Source organism: Schistocerca cancellata, chromosome 10 (assembly GCF_023864275.1).
Source record: "Schistocerca cancellata isolate TAMUIC-IGC-003103 chromosome 10, iqSchCanc2.1, whole genome shotgun sequence".
Taxonomy (NCBI): Eukaryota; Metazoa; Arthropoda; class Insecta; order Orthoptera; family Acrididae; genus Schistocerca; species Schistocerca cancellata.
Genome location: NC_064635.1, coordinates 91281496 through 91297052, shown reverse-complemented (window position 1 = coordinate 91297052; position 15557 = coordinate 91281496). Strand labels below are relative to the sequence as shown.

Below are 15557 nucleotides of genomic sequence, written 5' to 3'. Positions count from 1 at the left end.
GCTAAATAGCCCAAATATTCCCAACCGTGGATCAACGTATATCAAAAAATGGAATGGATAGAATAAGTGACGAGCTAAATAGGAGGTGAAACCTAAAAGTAACCGCACACGGTTGCTTATGCTAGGAATGAAACATATATGAAGCTGCCTATGACAACAGGAGGAACTCTTAAAAACTGTACCTAAAGCCAGTAGTTAGCCGGATGGGGGGGGGGGGGGGGTGAGGAGACGTAATCTGAAGACGTCATGGTAATAAAGACATAGGGATAAAACGTGAGGTGTTCAACGGGCTAAAATCACCTTCATCGTAAAATTAGGATAAAAACAAAGAAGATGAACAGCTTGACCAATCGCGCTCTCCAATCTGCGCACACATGTGAAAATCCACAGATCATCAGATTTACAAGTATGAAGAACAAATTAAAGGTGCGAAATCTTCAAAAAAAATTCTGTTTCTTAGTAGGAGTTGGTCGTTAAGGATATGGTGTTCTTTTAATCATTGACAAAGGTCTTCTTAGGCACTTGTGGGTTTTATTGTTGTTCTGAAGAACGAGTAGTTATCTACGCCGAAACCTGGGTTAGCACTAGGTGCTTTTTTTCGCAATCGAGGCGGGTTTTTAGTTTTTTAATATATTAACCAACGATTGCTGACGCGCTGCGATGTTGAAGGTTCTTATATTTTACTAATTGTTTGACTGCTCACGGGTGCCTTAATAAGCAGTACAGTGTGAAGTACCCCCTACCGTGCATTTCTCAGTGATTTGCAGGTGTAGATGCAGAAGCGGGCCTAGCTGGGCCGCTAGGTGTGGTGGTGTTCTGGAGACCTTTCACGCGCCTGGCCTGCGCGACAGGTGGTCAACATACGTCTTGCGACTTCCCGCCATCCGGCCTCCGCGCGCGCGCACACAGACACACACACACACACACACACAGTGACCCAACTGGCGCTCATGCCTACGACCTTCACCTATACCCGCCAACAACCTCTTACGGGAAGGTCTGTGTATAAAAGTGCGCCGATTCCGCCGAACAGCAGTATTCCACTGCAGACTTCAGCGAACGCAGCCGCCACCACCACCAACGTCAGCCATGATGAAGTACCTGGTAAGTCGCTACGGTGCAGCTTTTAACGGTGATTGTGTTCAGAGAGGTTCCATAGCGCATACCGGTTCATAGATGTAAACTACAGCGAAATGCACGAGGATACGCAGAGAGCCAAAGATTGGTGAATTTGCCGGCAGTGGACCCTGAACTGCGGATACATACACGAAGAAATCACTTACTGTTCGATTGCACTTTTTGCCACAAATATCTAAAAACTGTAATGATCGTAAAATGTCTAGGAATAACGTTCCGCAGCGACTTAACCTGAAATGCCGAAAGCAAAGAGACCTTCACTCCAAGTTTAAACGCAGCCAAAACCTCTCAGACAAACAGAAGCTAAACGATGTCAAAGTTAGCGTAAGGAGGGCTATGCGTGAAGCGTTCAGTGAATTCGAAAGTAAAATACTAGGTACCGACTTGACAGAAAATCCTGGGAAGTTCTGGTCTTACGTTAAATCAGTAAGTGGCTCGAAACATCATGTCCAGACACTCCGGGATGATGATGGCATTGAAACAGAGGATGACAAGCGTAAAGCTGAAATACTAAACACCTTTTTCCAAAGCTGTTTCACAGAGGAAGACCGCACTGCAGTTCCTTCTCTAAATCCTCGCACCAACGAAAAAATGGCTGACATCGAAATAAGTGTCCAAGGAATAGAAAAGCAACTGGAATCACTCAACAGAGGAAAGTCCACTGGACCTGACGGGATACCAATTCGATTCTACACAGAGTACGCGAAAGAACTTGCCCCCCTTCTAACAGCCGTGTACCGCAAGTCTCTAGAGGAACAGAAGGTTCCAAATGATTGGAAAAGAGCACAGGTAGTCCCAGTCTTCAAGAAGGGTCGTCGAGCAGATGCGCAAAACTATAGACCTATATCTCTGACGTCGATCTGTTGTAGAATTTTAGAACATGTGTTTTGCTCGAGTATCATGTCGTTTTTGGAAACTCATAATCTACTATGTAGGAATCAACATGGATTCCGGAAACAGCGATCGTGTGAAACCCAACTCGCTTTATTTGTTCATGAGACCCAGAAAATATTAGATACAGGCTCCCAGGTAGATGCTATTTTTCTTGACTTCCGGAAGGCGTTCGATACAGTTCCGCACTGTCGCCTGATAAACAAAGTAAGAGCCTACGGAATATCAGACCAGCTGTGTGGCTGGATTGAAGAGTTTTTAGCAAACAGAACACAGCATGTTGTTATCAACGGAGAGACGTCTACAGACGTTAAAGTAACCTCTGGCGTGCCACAGGGGAGTGTTATGGGACCATTGCTTTTCACAATATATATAAATGACCTAGTAGATAGTGTCGGAAGTTCCATGCGGCTTTTCGCGGATGATGCTGTAGTATACAGACAAGTTGCAGCATTATAAAATTGTAGCGAAATGCAGGAAGATCTGCAGCGGATAGGCACTTGGTGCAGGGAGTGGCAACTGACCCTTAACATAGACAAATGTAATGTATTGCGAATACATAGAAAGAAGGATCCTTTATTGTATGATTATATGATAGCGGAACAAACACTGGTAGCAGTTACTTCTGTAAAATATCTGGGAGTATGCGTGCGGAACGATTTGAAGTGGAATGATCATATAAAATTAGTTGTTGGTAAGGCGGGTACCAGGTTGAGATTCATTGGGAGAGCCCTTAGAAAATGTAGTCCATCAACAAAGGAGGTGGCTTACAAAACACTCGTTCGACCTATACTTGAGTATTGCTCATCAGTGTGGGATCCGTACCAGATCGGGTTGACGGAGGAGATAGAGAAGATCCAAAGAAGAGCGGCGCGTTTCGTCACAGGGTTATTTGGTAACCGTGATAGCGTTACGGAGATGTTTAACAAACTCAAGTGGCAGACTCTGCAAGAGATGCGCTCTGCATCGCGGTGTAGCTTGCTCGCCAGGTTTCGAGAGGGTGCGTTTCTGGATGAGGTATCGAATATATTGCTTCCCCCTACTTATACCTCCCGAGGAGATCACGAATGTAAAATTAGAGAGATTAGAGCGCGCACAGAGGCTTTCAGACAGTCGTTCTTCCCGCGAACCATACGCGACTGGAACAGGAAAGGGAGATAATGACAGTGGCACGTAAAGTGCCCTCCGCCACACACCGTTGGGTGGCTTGCGGAGTATAAATGTAGATGTAAATGTAGATGTAGATGTAGATCAGATCAGTTGTAGGAAAAGAAAATTCCTGTCTGAGGTTCGCTTGGACAATATTGTTGATGTTGCTTTCAGTGCAAAAATTACCGAGAGAGGTACGCAGTGGTTAGCACACTGGACTCGCATTCGGTAGGACGACGGTTCAAACCCGCGTCCGGCCATCCTGGTTTAGGTTTTCGATTCAGGCAAATGCCAGGATGGTTGCTTTGAAAGGGCACGGTCGATTTCCTTCCCCGTCCTTGCCTAATCCGATGGGTCCGCTCCCATCCCCAAGAAACAATGCAAAGGTTTTCATGTGGCTGTTCACGCACGTCTATCCCGTGCCAGCCTCTATCCCTGCATAAATATTGCAGCCTGCATCCAATTTGAATATGCTTTCCGTAGTGAAGCTTCGTATTTCCTTTACAGTTTTTACCCCCCACCCCACAATAGCTTCCCACTATTATAAAATCGACGACATGGTGTGTCCCATATTCCGTTTCCTGCTTTTACTGGAGCTGCACCATAAATTTTTGTACTTCCCAGTTCGATTCAGTATCTCATTAGTAACACGTTCCACCCACCTAATTTTCAGCATTTGCCTCTAACAGCACATTTACGAAGCTTCTAGTCTCTTGCTGATTGTACTGGTTATCCTCTGCGATTCACTTCCGTATAAGCCACACTGCAAACCACGGATTGTCCAACTCGCGGACCGATTGCGGCCCAAGGAAAGTATCATTGTGGCCCAAGAAGTAAGCATCTATCACTAGGTCGATAAAAAAAATTAATAAAAAACCGTTGATGTAAATCTATGTTAAACTGAATAATTTCAAACTGAAGCTCCTGTCACACGAGGCTATTATCTCATTTTTTTCTCTGCGGTTATTGTTTTACTGTATATATTCTCTATTTTATTTCGGTCAACGTCACTTATTTTGCTGTCCAGATACTAAAAATCGTGCCCTGTGCTACCTTCAGTCTCTCGTTTCCTAATACAATTCTCTACAATCCATTACCAGCAATCTGCTTACAGTCTCTTTGCAAGACACTATCAAAAAATGGTTCAAATGGCTCTGAGCACTATGGGACTTAACTTCTGAGGTCATCAGTCCCCTAGAACTTAGAACTACTTAAAGGTAACGAACCTAAGGACATCACACACATCCATGGCCGAGGCAGGATTCGAACCTGCGACCGGAGCGGTCGCGAGGCTCCAGACTGTAGCGCGTAGAACCGCTCGGCCACACCGGCCGGCCTGCAAGACACTATCCATTCCGTGATTGTCTGTGCTGTGTGACTGTCCATTCCGTTCAAGAGATCTGCCAACTCATTTGCCGTCTCTAGAAGAATTACGCCATCGCCTAACCTCAAAGCTACTTACTTATTCTCCCTGAACTTTATTTCTGTTTCCAAATGTCTTCTTAATCTTCACAACGGCTTGCTCAGTGTACAGACTGAATGACATCGGAAATTCGCGACAACCATGTCACACATCCTTCTCAACTTCTACTAATTATTTCAGTAGTACGATTTCTATACACGTTACAGATAACTTTCCGTTCCTCGTACTTTCTCCATGCTACTTTCAGAATTTCATACTCCAGGAGTTTCCTCCAGATCTATGTGAGTTTGTCATTCTTCAGTCTATCTTCTAAGACGTAAAGGGCAGTATTGCCTTTCGTGTTCCTACATTTCTTCCCAACCGAAACTAATCTTCCATTGCTAAGGGAAGATTATCAGAAGTCTTCTAATAGTCTGTCCATTTTTCCATAAATAATTCACGTCAGTACCTTGTAACCATCATTTATTAAACTAATGGTACGATAACACGAAAGCGTGCTGAAAAGGAATGCCTCCCATTTTGTTTCTGAAAATTCTTAAGCCTCTTTGAATGAAATCAACGTTATTAAGGTTCTACATCCTTTCTTCACGTTTACATACTTATTTCTCAACAGTCACCCTGGAGAAGAACACATTTCTCCCAATGAGAGTCTAATTTGGTCATACAATTACTGTAGAATGTTTGACTTTGTTGACGGAAATTTTTGTTAACATGTTTTGGAACAGTGATTTTGTAAGCTATACAGGGTGTTACAAAAAGGTACGGGCAAACTTTCAGGAAACATTCCTCACGCACAAAGAAAGAAAATATGTTATGTGGACATATGTCCGGAAACGCTTACTTTCTATGTTAGAGCTCAATTTATTACTTCTCTTCAAATCACATTAATCATGGAATGGAAACACACAGCAACAGAACGTACCAGCGTGACTTCGAACACTTTGTTACAGGAAATGTTCAAAATGTCCTCCGTTAGCTAGGATACATGCATCCACCCTCCGTCGCATGGAATCCCTGATGCGCTGATGCAGCCCTGGAGAATGGCGTATTGTATCACAGCCGTCCACAATACGCGCACGAAGAGTCTCTACATTTGGTACCGGGACTGCGTAGACAAGAGCTTTTAAATGCCCCCATAAATGAAAGTCAAGAGGGTTGAGGTGAGGAGAGGAGAGCGTGGAGGCCATGGAATTGGTCCGCCTCTACCAATCCATCGGTCGCCTAATCTGTTGTTGAGAAGCGTACTAACACATCGACTGAAATGTGCAGGAGCTCCATCGCGCATGAACCACATGTTGTGTCGAACTTCTAAAGGCACATGTTCTAGCAGCACAGGTAGAGTATACCGTATGAAATCATGGCGGTGAATCGAGGCAGTACAGTACATACTAAAGAAACTAATATGAGCTCTAACATGGAAATTAAGCGTTTCCGGACACATGTCCACATAACATCTTCTCTTTATTTGTGTGTGAGGAATGTTTCCTGAAAGTTTGGCCGTACCTTTTTGTAACACCCTGTATACGCCTCTACCAATCCATCGGTCGCCGAATCTGTTGTTGAGAAGCGTACAAGCACTTCGACTGAAATGTGCAGGAGCTCCATCGCGCATGAACCACGTGTCGAACTCGTAAAGGCACATGTTCTAGCAGCACAGGTAGAGTATCCCGTATGAAATCATGGCGGTGAATCGAGGAAGTACAGTACATACTGAAGAAACTAAAATGAGCTCTAACATGGAAATTAAGCGTTTCCGGACACATGTCCACATAACATCTTTTCTTTATTTGTGTGTGAGGAATGTTTCCTGAAAGTTTGGCCGTACCTTTTTGTAACACCCTGTATAAATATAAAATCAGGGAAAAAGAAGTCTAGATCGCAACGGTTATTTTATTAAAATGACCGGTTTCGGGCTAGTAGGCCATCTTCAGACAGCACCATTAGTTGAAGATGCGTAGAACAGTCAATTGACCACAGTCGCCAAAACTGCAGCCGCAAACTAGACTATCTTTTTATTAGTTTTTTGCTGACGTAGCCGCAGCCTCACCTCTGCTTTGGCCGCTTTGTCTCTATTAAAGTGGTCATCGAGGGTGTTCTTTAAGTTCGGGAAACAGTTGAATATAGGATGGGACAAGGTCGGGACTGCATAGATGATGACAGTGAGCCCAAGGAGAGGGCTGTCCTTCTGTGGACGAACTCTTCGAATTCGTTCTTTCAGAATCTCTATTACAGCACTCTGTTTCTCACCCACCGATGTAATTACGTTATGCACCGCCATGTTACATGCTGTAATTCGGAGCCTTCTAGGGCTGAAAATACGCAAAGAATATAGATGTACAATCGTAATAACGTTTAGATTATTTAAGAAGCTCCAAAAGTTTTTACATAAAAAAATTAACAGGTATTCCTTTTCAGTACACCCTCATATTTACACCTTTAGACACTTTGATTATTTGGAATTGGGATTATTTCGTTCTTCTTAAAATCTTAGGGTAGCACTTATCATGAAGAGAATTCTCTCTGTTTTCTTGCCACGTTAAATTATATTGATATCCGGAGCTTTCAACTTATAACCATTGCAGGCATAAATAATTCTATGTGGATTACATAATGGTGACGTCATGCATGGTTACAGTATTAACGTTGTGCTATGATCGGTCGTTGTCTGAAATGGACATAGATTACAGTAATGGAAGTGGATTACGCCACGATCTTTTTCGCAGTAATGTCATGTTTACAACCACCAAATTAGAAAAAAAGCGATAGCGATATGGTCTGAAATGAGAAAGGCCCTTGACACGGACGAACACTGTGATCTCCGAACCAGCAGAACATTGCAAACTACAGGGCTATTACAAATGATTGAAGCGATTTCATAAATTCACTGTAGCTCCATTCATTGACATATGATCACGACACACTACAGATACGTAGAAAAACTCATGAAGTTTTGTTCGGCTGAAGCCGCACTTCAGGTTTCTGCCGCCAGAGCGCTCGAGAGCACAGTGAGACAAAATGGCGACAGGAGCCGAGAAAGTGTATGTCGTGCTTGAAATGCACTCACATCAGTCAGTCATAACAGTGCAACGACACTTCAGGAGGAAGTTCAACAAAGATCCACTCAATTCGGCGATGGTATGCGCAGTTTAAAGCTTCTGGACATGCTGGAAAATTGGCTCATGGCACAACTGGAGACCGACAGCGCCGACTTCATCTTTCAACAGGATGGTACTCCACCGCACTTCCATCATGATGTTCGGCATTTCTTAAACAGAAGATTGGAAAACCGATGGATCGGTCGTCGTGGAGATCATGATCAGCAATTCATGTCATGGCCTCCACGATCTCCCGACTTAACCCCCTGCGATTTCTTTCTGTGGGGTTATGTGAAAGATTCAGTGTTTAAACCTCCTCTACCAAGAAACGTGCCAGAACTGCGAGCTCGCATCAACCATGCTTTCGAACTCATTGATGGGGACATGCTGCGCCGAGTGTGGGAGGAACTTGATTATCGGCTTGATGTCTGCCGAATCACTAAAGGGGCACATATCGAACATTTGTGAACGCCTAAAAAAACTTTTTGAGTTGTTGTATGTGTGTGCAAAGCATTGTGAAAATATCTCAAATAATAAAGTTATTGTAGAGCCGTGAAATCGCTTCAATCATTTGTAATAACCCTGTATGTTATGTTTATTTCCAGACTCAAGCCTAATCCTGTCACAGTCGCCATATTATATTGTTCTTTCTTAATTTATTTTGTGATCTTATAGATAAGATTAGCATGTATTCTCGTTCAAGTGGTGTACTGAAATGCACATTGAAATTAGACTCGCATTGTGTGTGTTTTGTCATGTAAAATGTTGGTAAAGAGCTGTGCAGATATCTTGTTGCGTGCTCTTTAGTCCTTTTAAAGTCGCCACGTTTATTTACAGATTCGTTCACCAATCTCCCCAGCGTCTCTCCAACTCCAAGTCGACGTGGTGTAGCGGAAACTTTCTACAGTAACTAGAATGACTAGAAACAGTAATATTTAGGTTCCAGTTTCACCTAATTATTTATCAGAGACGAGCTGTCATTTATTTGTTCCCTCAACACAAATTTTACTACCGAGTTGTAATAAGTAATATTCACGATTATAAGTTCCCTTCGTGTTTATAGGAGCAAGAACAAAATCAGAGTCATTAACATTACATTCAACAGCAGAGATAATAAAATTCAGAGGCAATTCAATGATAATGCTTGCTTTTGTTATGCAAGTAGTAACGTCTTTGGTTCCTATACATAGCACAGTACTTTACACAGCTATTTCCGTAATAAAATGTGATGTTACAACGTCTGCAGCCTTCTGGCTGAACTCTACAGTGAACTCTGACATCTACAGCTGCACATTCACTATCAATTTTTCTTTTCCTTTTTCTTTTTGCCGTTTTACTATGGGATTGGCATCGACAATACACAGTTTTTGTGGCATCTGGCAGCCGCATGCCATGACTACTCTGATATGCCTGTGTGTAGTGTACATCTCACGTTGAAGCGTGTTAACATTTTCTAAGTGGTTGGCGAGCCTGCGTCTTAGGCTACACGTGGCTATCAGTCCAGTCTTTGCCTAGTCAGCATGGGCGTCCCCAGAAAGTTTTCCAAGATGTGGGTGGGTGGGGGGGTGGTGGGGGGAGTGCTGAGATTGTCGTTTTTGATACATAGTATCTGATTTGGTGAATTTGTAAATCTGTCGCATGAGGAACTAAATTTGACAAGAAGTAAAAACTTACTGCAGCTCAAACCACTGATAGTAATGCGATTCAAATTCTTAGATATGATTAGTCTTCTATTTAAACAGTGTGTATGTTTAACTGTAAGTGCAAAGTATATCTTCCGTCGGTTCTTGGTAGAACAACATTCATACTCATATCATTTAATCCAGTATATCAAATAAATTATGAAATACAGGTAGGAAACATTTACAACGAAATAATAATTAAAAAATCTGAAATAGCAAAAGTTAGTAGACTGAGAAAATCGTACTGGATATCAACAAAAATAGACATGAATGTGAAAGAATGGGCTGCAAACTTTGAAAAAACGCTTTGAAGATCTTACGTCATCTACAAAACTTATTCTGCATGCAAAGTACATCTGACCACAGTCATGGATTCATTTCGTACCTTTCATTCTTTCTATTTTCTTATTGTTCAGTGTAAAACCTAAAGAAGAGCAAATGGCATTTTCAAAACTATATTTTTGGCTTTGCGTAAGGTGTAGCATAGGACCTGTAGCCGACTAGATGAACATGAACAACTTTTGAAAACCACTCTCAAATCGGCCGGTAGAGTAGACTGTAAGCAGCGTGTGATTCACCTAAGACCTATGTCAACCCTCTAGCGTCCGCACAGGGTAGGATAGCGTGGGTGATGCGGAGTGACTAGTTTCCGTCCAAAGCGCTGAGCGAGTTCATTCGTTTATTGGCAAGGGGTAGTCGACACTGTTTGCCAGCTTTCGACCAATCAGTCACGCGGTGCTATCAGAGAATCGAGATGCACGTCCTGCAGTCCTTCTCAAACGGTTTTGCGAAATTGATCGGTAAAAAAAATAAAATAAAAAAAGGAATCATTTGTATCATTTTTGCTTTACTTATAGCTTTACATTTCAGTTTCATGATCACATGCCCACGATTTCGTTAATGGTCACAGTTATTGTGATATTTGTCTTTATGTAAGACACTTTGCGAAGTTCGAAAGAGTTTGCAATGAAAAATTGAGGTCACTATGGTTTTGCGTTTGGTGCATATTACATAACATGTTGCTGTGTGTGAAATTGGCTAACGTACTGCAATTTTCTTCAGACTCGGATGAAGGTCTCTACCTGGCACCAATCTCGACAAAACTGATCTGACGTGGCACACTCATCTGTGATCGCTCCGCGCCAGTGATAATTACATTTCATAAACGGTTAGTGATATCGAAATGATACTTTAGCAAATGATAGCACACAAAAAGGAGAGTATTTTTCCACATGGTTATTATACAAAACTTCATGATTTACTGTGTTTTTCAACCAACAACAGACTTTTTCGATGAAAGAATGTAATTTTTAAGTGGTATCGATAGTTGGTGAAACGGGAAATGCTATAGCTTTCGTAACAACATAAGTGAAGACATTACACATTTGTGTTTCTACCACAGATGTGGTTTTTCCTAAGCTGTTAACCTTACTTTTCTTCAGTCCCTCAATTAATAAACTTAATAAGCCACTGTTTCAGAATTCTCTCGCAATTGCTTCTGCAAAACAGGTTAGTGAGTTGACATTGTGGAAGGTCCACAAATCAAATTTTCATATGGCAATAAGAGAAATGTAGCTTTTACTGAAAATTCGCCACTCATGACGCTTCTCTGAGAGTCTCAAACGGTTAATAAGCCAGGCAAAAATAAATCCCTACTGTTGCTGCATTTTCAGCGGAATTGTGTTTAGATACTAACAAAAGCAGAGTCACAGTAGATTATTTTAACAGTCATGTCGCAAGAGTGGGCATGGAAGGGGTCCACTTAACATTTAAAACAAAAAATATGAGTGAAGGCATTATTTTACAACGGCACTTCCCCTCCAGCGCTCAGTATTTCCCTTAAAGCGCCTACCCGTAACCCCCACCACCACCGCTCTCACCATGCATCCCTGCCAATTGCACATCTAACGGCAACATTACTTTGCGTGCAGTCAGCTCTCAGGTTTGTCACATTATTGTGCAGGCATACCAACTGGACTGCCCAATTTGTAGGTCTATGACTGCATATGGTACGGTGTTATACACAATAAAGTTGAGAAGGTTCCAATTCCTGGAGAGGGTCTTAAATTTTACACTATTTTGTTCTCTCTTCCAGCACATAAACTGAGATTTTCTGTCAGGACTGACACATTTGAGTTAACAGATTTAGTATAGACAACTGTGTTCTTCAGGGTCTACTGCAAGAGCTCTGCCGTGTGAATCTGAATGTAGAAATGGAAATGAGTGTATGGCATCACTGGCTGGGAGGAAGTTTGGTCGCCAAGTGCAAGTCTTATTACAGTCGGCGCCACATTGGGCGTCTTGCGGTCCGGTGATGAGGATGAAATGATGATAACACAACACCCAGTCCCCGAGAGGAGAAAATCTCCAACCCGGCCAGGAATCGAACCTGGACCCGAATACATTGTTAACAAATATCTCTTTCTGAGCAAAGCTTTTCTTGCCTTTCCCAGTCTACACTTTATAATTATCCCCTCTACTTTAACCATCATCAGTTATTTTGCCGCCCAAATAGCAAAACTCATTTAGTATTTTAGGTGTCTCGTTTCCTAATTTAATTCCCTCAGCATCACCTGACAGAGTACATTCCATTATCCTTTTTTTGCTTTCGTTGATTTTCATCTTATATCGTTATTTCAAGACGCTGTACATTTCGTCCAACTGCTCTCCCTATTTCTTTCTCCTTTGCTGTCTATTACATAATTACAATGTCATCGGTAAACCTCGAAGTTTTTAATTCTTCTCCCTGAACTATAATTCCTGCTCCAAAGTTTTCTATGGTTTTCTTTACCCCTTGCTCGACGTACAGATTGAACATAGGGGATAGACTACAACTCTGTATCATTCCCTCCCAGGCCTCTCTACTCTTACAACTGCTGTCTGGTTTCTGTAAAAACTGTAAACAGCCTCCGTGCATTATATCCCTGCAACCTTCAGGATCACGGTCAACATTGTTTACAGCTTTCTCTAAGTCTACAAATCCTGTAAACGTACTAACTATGATGTATATGTGAAACACTGATCCAATATCTCGACCAGATGAGGTTAAGTAAATAAATGGATAAAATAAAATAATATGAATTTACGTTTCCGAGATGGTAGTTAAGACGTTGACTACCCCTCGTATTCCTCAATGTCTTAACGCATGTCCAGGTGTTCTATCCCACCTGCTAACCAATGATTCCTGTCGTCAGCGATTCTGCGGAGTTCTTCCTTACTTCTCATCACTGGACTGATGTGATTAGATTACATTAGATTAGATTAGTTTTTCGTTCCATAGATCCGTACTGAGGAGATCCTCGTGGATGTGGAACATGTCACTTTTTTTTAAGCTCAAATAACAATACTAATAGTATGAGTATATACAATCCATCATTTTTTAAAGCTGAAATAACAATACTAATAGTATGAGTATATACAATACACCATTTGTTTCTATTAAAAAATTCATCAATGGAGTAGGAGGAGTTGGCCACTAGTAAGTCTTTCAGGCTTTTTTAAACTGATCTTTATTTATAACTAAATTTTTTATATTTGCTGGCAAATTATTGAAGATGAGTGTTCCTGAGTAGTGGACCCCTTTTTGAACTAAAGTGAGTGCTTTTAAGTCCTTGTGCAGATCATTTTTGTTCCTGGTATTGTATGTATGAACTGAGCTGTTTGTTGGAAAAAGAGATATATTATTTAGAACAAATTTCATTAAGGAGTAAATATACTGAGACGCAGTTGTTAGTATACCCAGTTCTTTGAAGAGGTTTCTACAGGACGTCTGTGAATTTACTCCACGAATAATACGTATTACACGCTTTTGGACTCTGAAAAGTTTTGTTTGACTTGAAGAGTTACCCCAAAATATTATACCATATGACATTATGGAATGAAAGTAGGCAAAGTATGCAAGCTTTATCATTTTTATGTCGCCTATGTCTGCTAACACTCGAATTGCAAATACAGATTTGTTAAGGCGTTTCTGCAGTTCTGTGGTGTGCTCCTCCCAAATGAATTTATTATCAAGTTGTAATCCCAGGAATTTAAGACTTTCAACCTCTTCTATCTGCTCTTCTTCATACTTTATGCATATGCTGGGTGGAAACCTCTTACAGGTTCTGAATTGCATATAGTGAGTCTTTTCGAAGTTTAATGTCAGTGAGTTGGCTTTAAACCATTTATTAATATCCATGAAAATATCATTAGCAGATCTTTCTAGAACTACACTCGACATATTATTTATTGTGATACTTGTGTCATCTGCAAACAAAAAGAACTCTGCTTCTGGCAGTGTAACTGATGAGAGATCATTAATGTACACAAGAAAAAGCAATGGCCCTAAAATGGATCCTTGTGGGACACGACATGTAATTTCTTCCCATTCTGATGATGACTGATGACTTAATTCACTAGTCCCTTGCACTGACACCCTTTGTTTCCTGTTAGCGAGGAATGACTTGAACCATTTTGCAGCGCTGCCCATGACACCATAGAATTCTAATTTATTTAAAAGGATGTTGTGGTTCACACAACCAAGTGCCTTTGACAAATCACAGAAAATACCTGCTGCTTGTAATTTGTTATTTAATGAATTAAGTACATTTTCACTGTAGGTGTAAGTAACCTTCTCGATATCAGAACCCTTCAGAAATCCAAACTGTGTTCTTGATGATATGTTATTTGTGGTCAGATGGTCGAGAAGCTGCCTGTGCATTACTTTTTTCTAAAACTTTTGAGAAGCGCAGATGTACTGTAGACGCTGGTACAGATGCCCCTGACTCACCGCTGTGGTGTGTTCCTGCTTGCACAGGTCCTCGCCCTGTGCCTGCTGGCCGTCGTCTTCGCCACTGAGGAGTCCTCCAGCAAGCAGAAGCGCGGACTGGCGTACGCGGCCGGCCTCGGCTACCCAGGAGTGTACGGTGGCTACGGCTACCCCGGATACTACGGATATGGCGGTCTGGGCTACGGCCTAGGATACAACGCTCTGGGATACCACGGCCTGGGGTACCACGGTCTGGGATACGGACACCGCATCATCTACTGAACACCCACTGGACGTCGAACTCCGAAAGGTCCTGACCTCCGACAGACTGGAAGAGGCCAACTACACCTGGCCTGCCCAATGCGGGTGCCTCTTAGAGACCCCGTGTCTGAGATCTGTAATCCTTGTACAACCACTGTCTAAATAAAACACATTTCACTCTTATTTCACTCAGTTTATTTCCATACACCCTATTACACTATGTACGATTTTTACCTCCAGCCTACTGTGTCCACCATTGAACCGTGATTTATTTTCAAAGAATATTCTTAAGAATTTATTTTATTTACTAGCGATTCATCAAGAACATTAACACATTTAATCACACTATGTAAGCATGGAATTAGTTGCCAGGGAGTAACTGATGAAATCATAACCAAATTCCTTTAAACAAATGGAAATATTATTCACTTTAATAGTGCCTAAAAGCATTTTTTTTAAAAGAAACAGATTTAAAATTATAATCAGAAAGCACCCTCTAAATATCGAAGTTACAATTTACTCACAGGCTGGAAAAAACAAGTTTTGACTGTATGAGCTTTTGGGCAGAGAACCTTGCCGCTCCCTTTTGAGACGGCCGCAGTTACGACCGCTCACAACAGCCTCTGAAAGACTACATTGGTGTAAATCCGCAACACACCAGATAACTTTAAACTACGAGTTTCAACAATTTACACAAGCACACCAACTATGCACCCCCCGTAGGAGGGGTGTAAATGGTACAAAACACTAACAATTAAAGTATTAACCTTGCCACCGAGGGTGCAACTTCATTTTAACTTCTAAGAAAAGTCTTACGGCGAAAGCGTGGCAACTTTATATACTAAAATGATCATTTAAATATAAGCCCATGAAATGCAATCTTACATCAAATTCTACAAGGTTGGCCAAACAATAGTTAAGATGGTCTACACTACACAGATACCGCCTCTCGAGATCATAAGCAATAGTATCAGAGATCAAAACATATTTCAGGTATTAGGCCGTTACACTCTAAGCAATAAATTCCTTAACACACCAAATACGACAAACATGACAGAGGCAGCTACTAACGTACGGTAGATTGATAGGGTCATTACCGAACAACCCGTACCACAGGTTGCTCTAACCCGCCCCTACTCCACAAGGGAAAAACGGACCACCCAATTTAT

The 15557-nt window shown here is 41.7% G+C and overlaps 1 protein-coding gene across 1 annotated transcript; it reads left to right on the top strand.

Moving 5' to 3' along the window:
• The first annotated feature begins 972 nt into the window (after positions 1-972).
• On the top strand, positions 973-14571 carry LOC126106379 (cuticle protein 6.4-like). Its single transcript, XM_049912645.1, has 2 exons — positions 973-1104; positions 14176-14571. The coding sequence occupies exons 1-2, from the start codon at positions 1090-1092 to the stop codon at positions 14407-14409; spliced, it is 249 nt and encodes an 82-aa protein (XP_049768602.1). The 5' UTR covers positions 973-1089; the 3' UTR covers positions 14410-14571.
• The last annotated feature ends 986 nt before the right edge of the window (positions 14572-15557 follow it).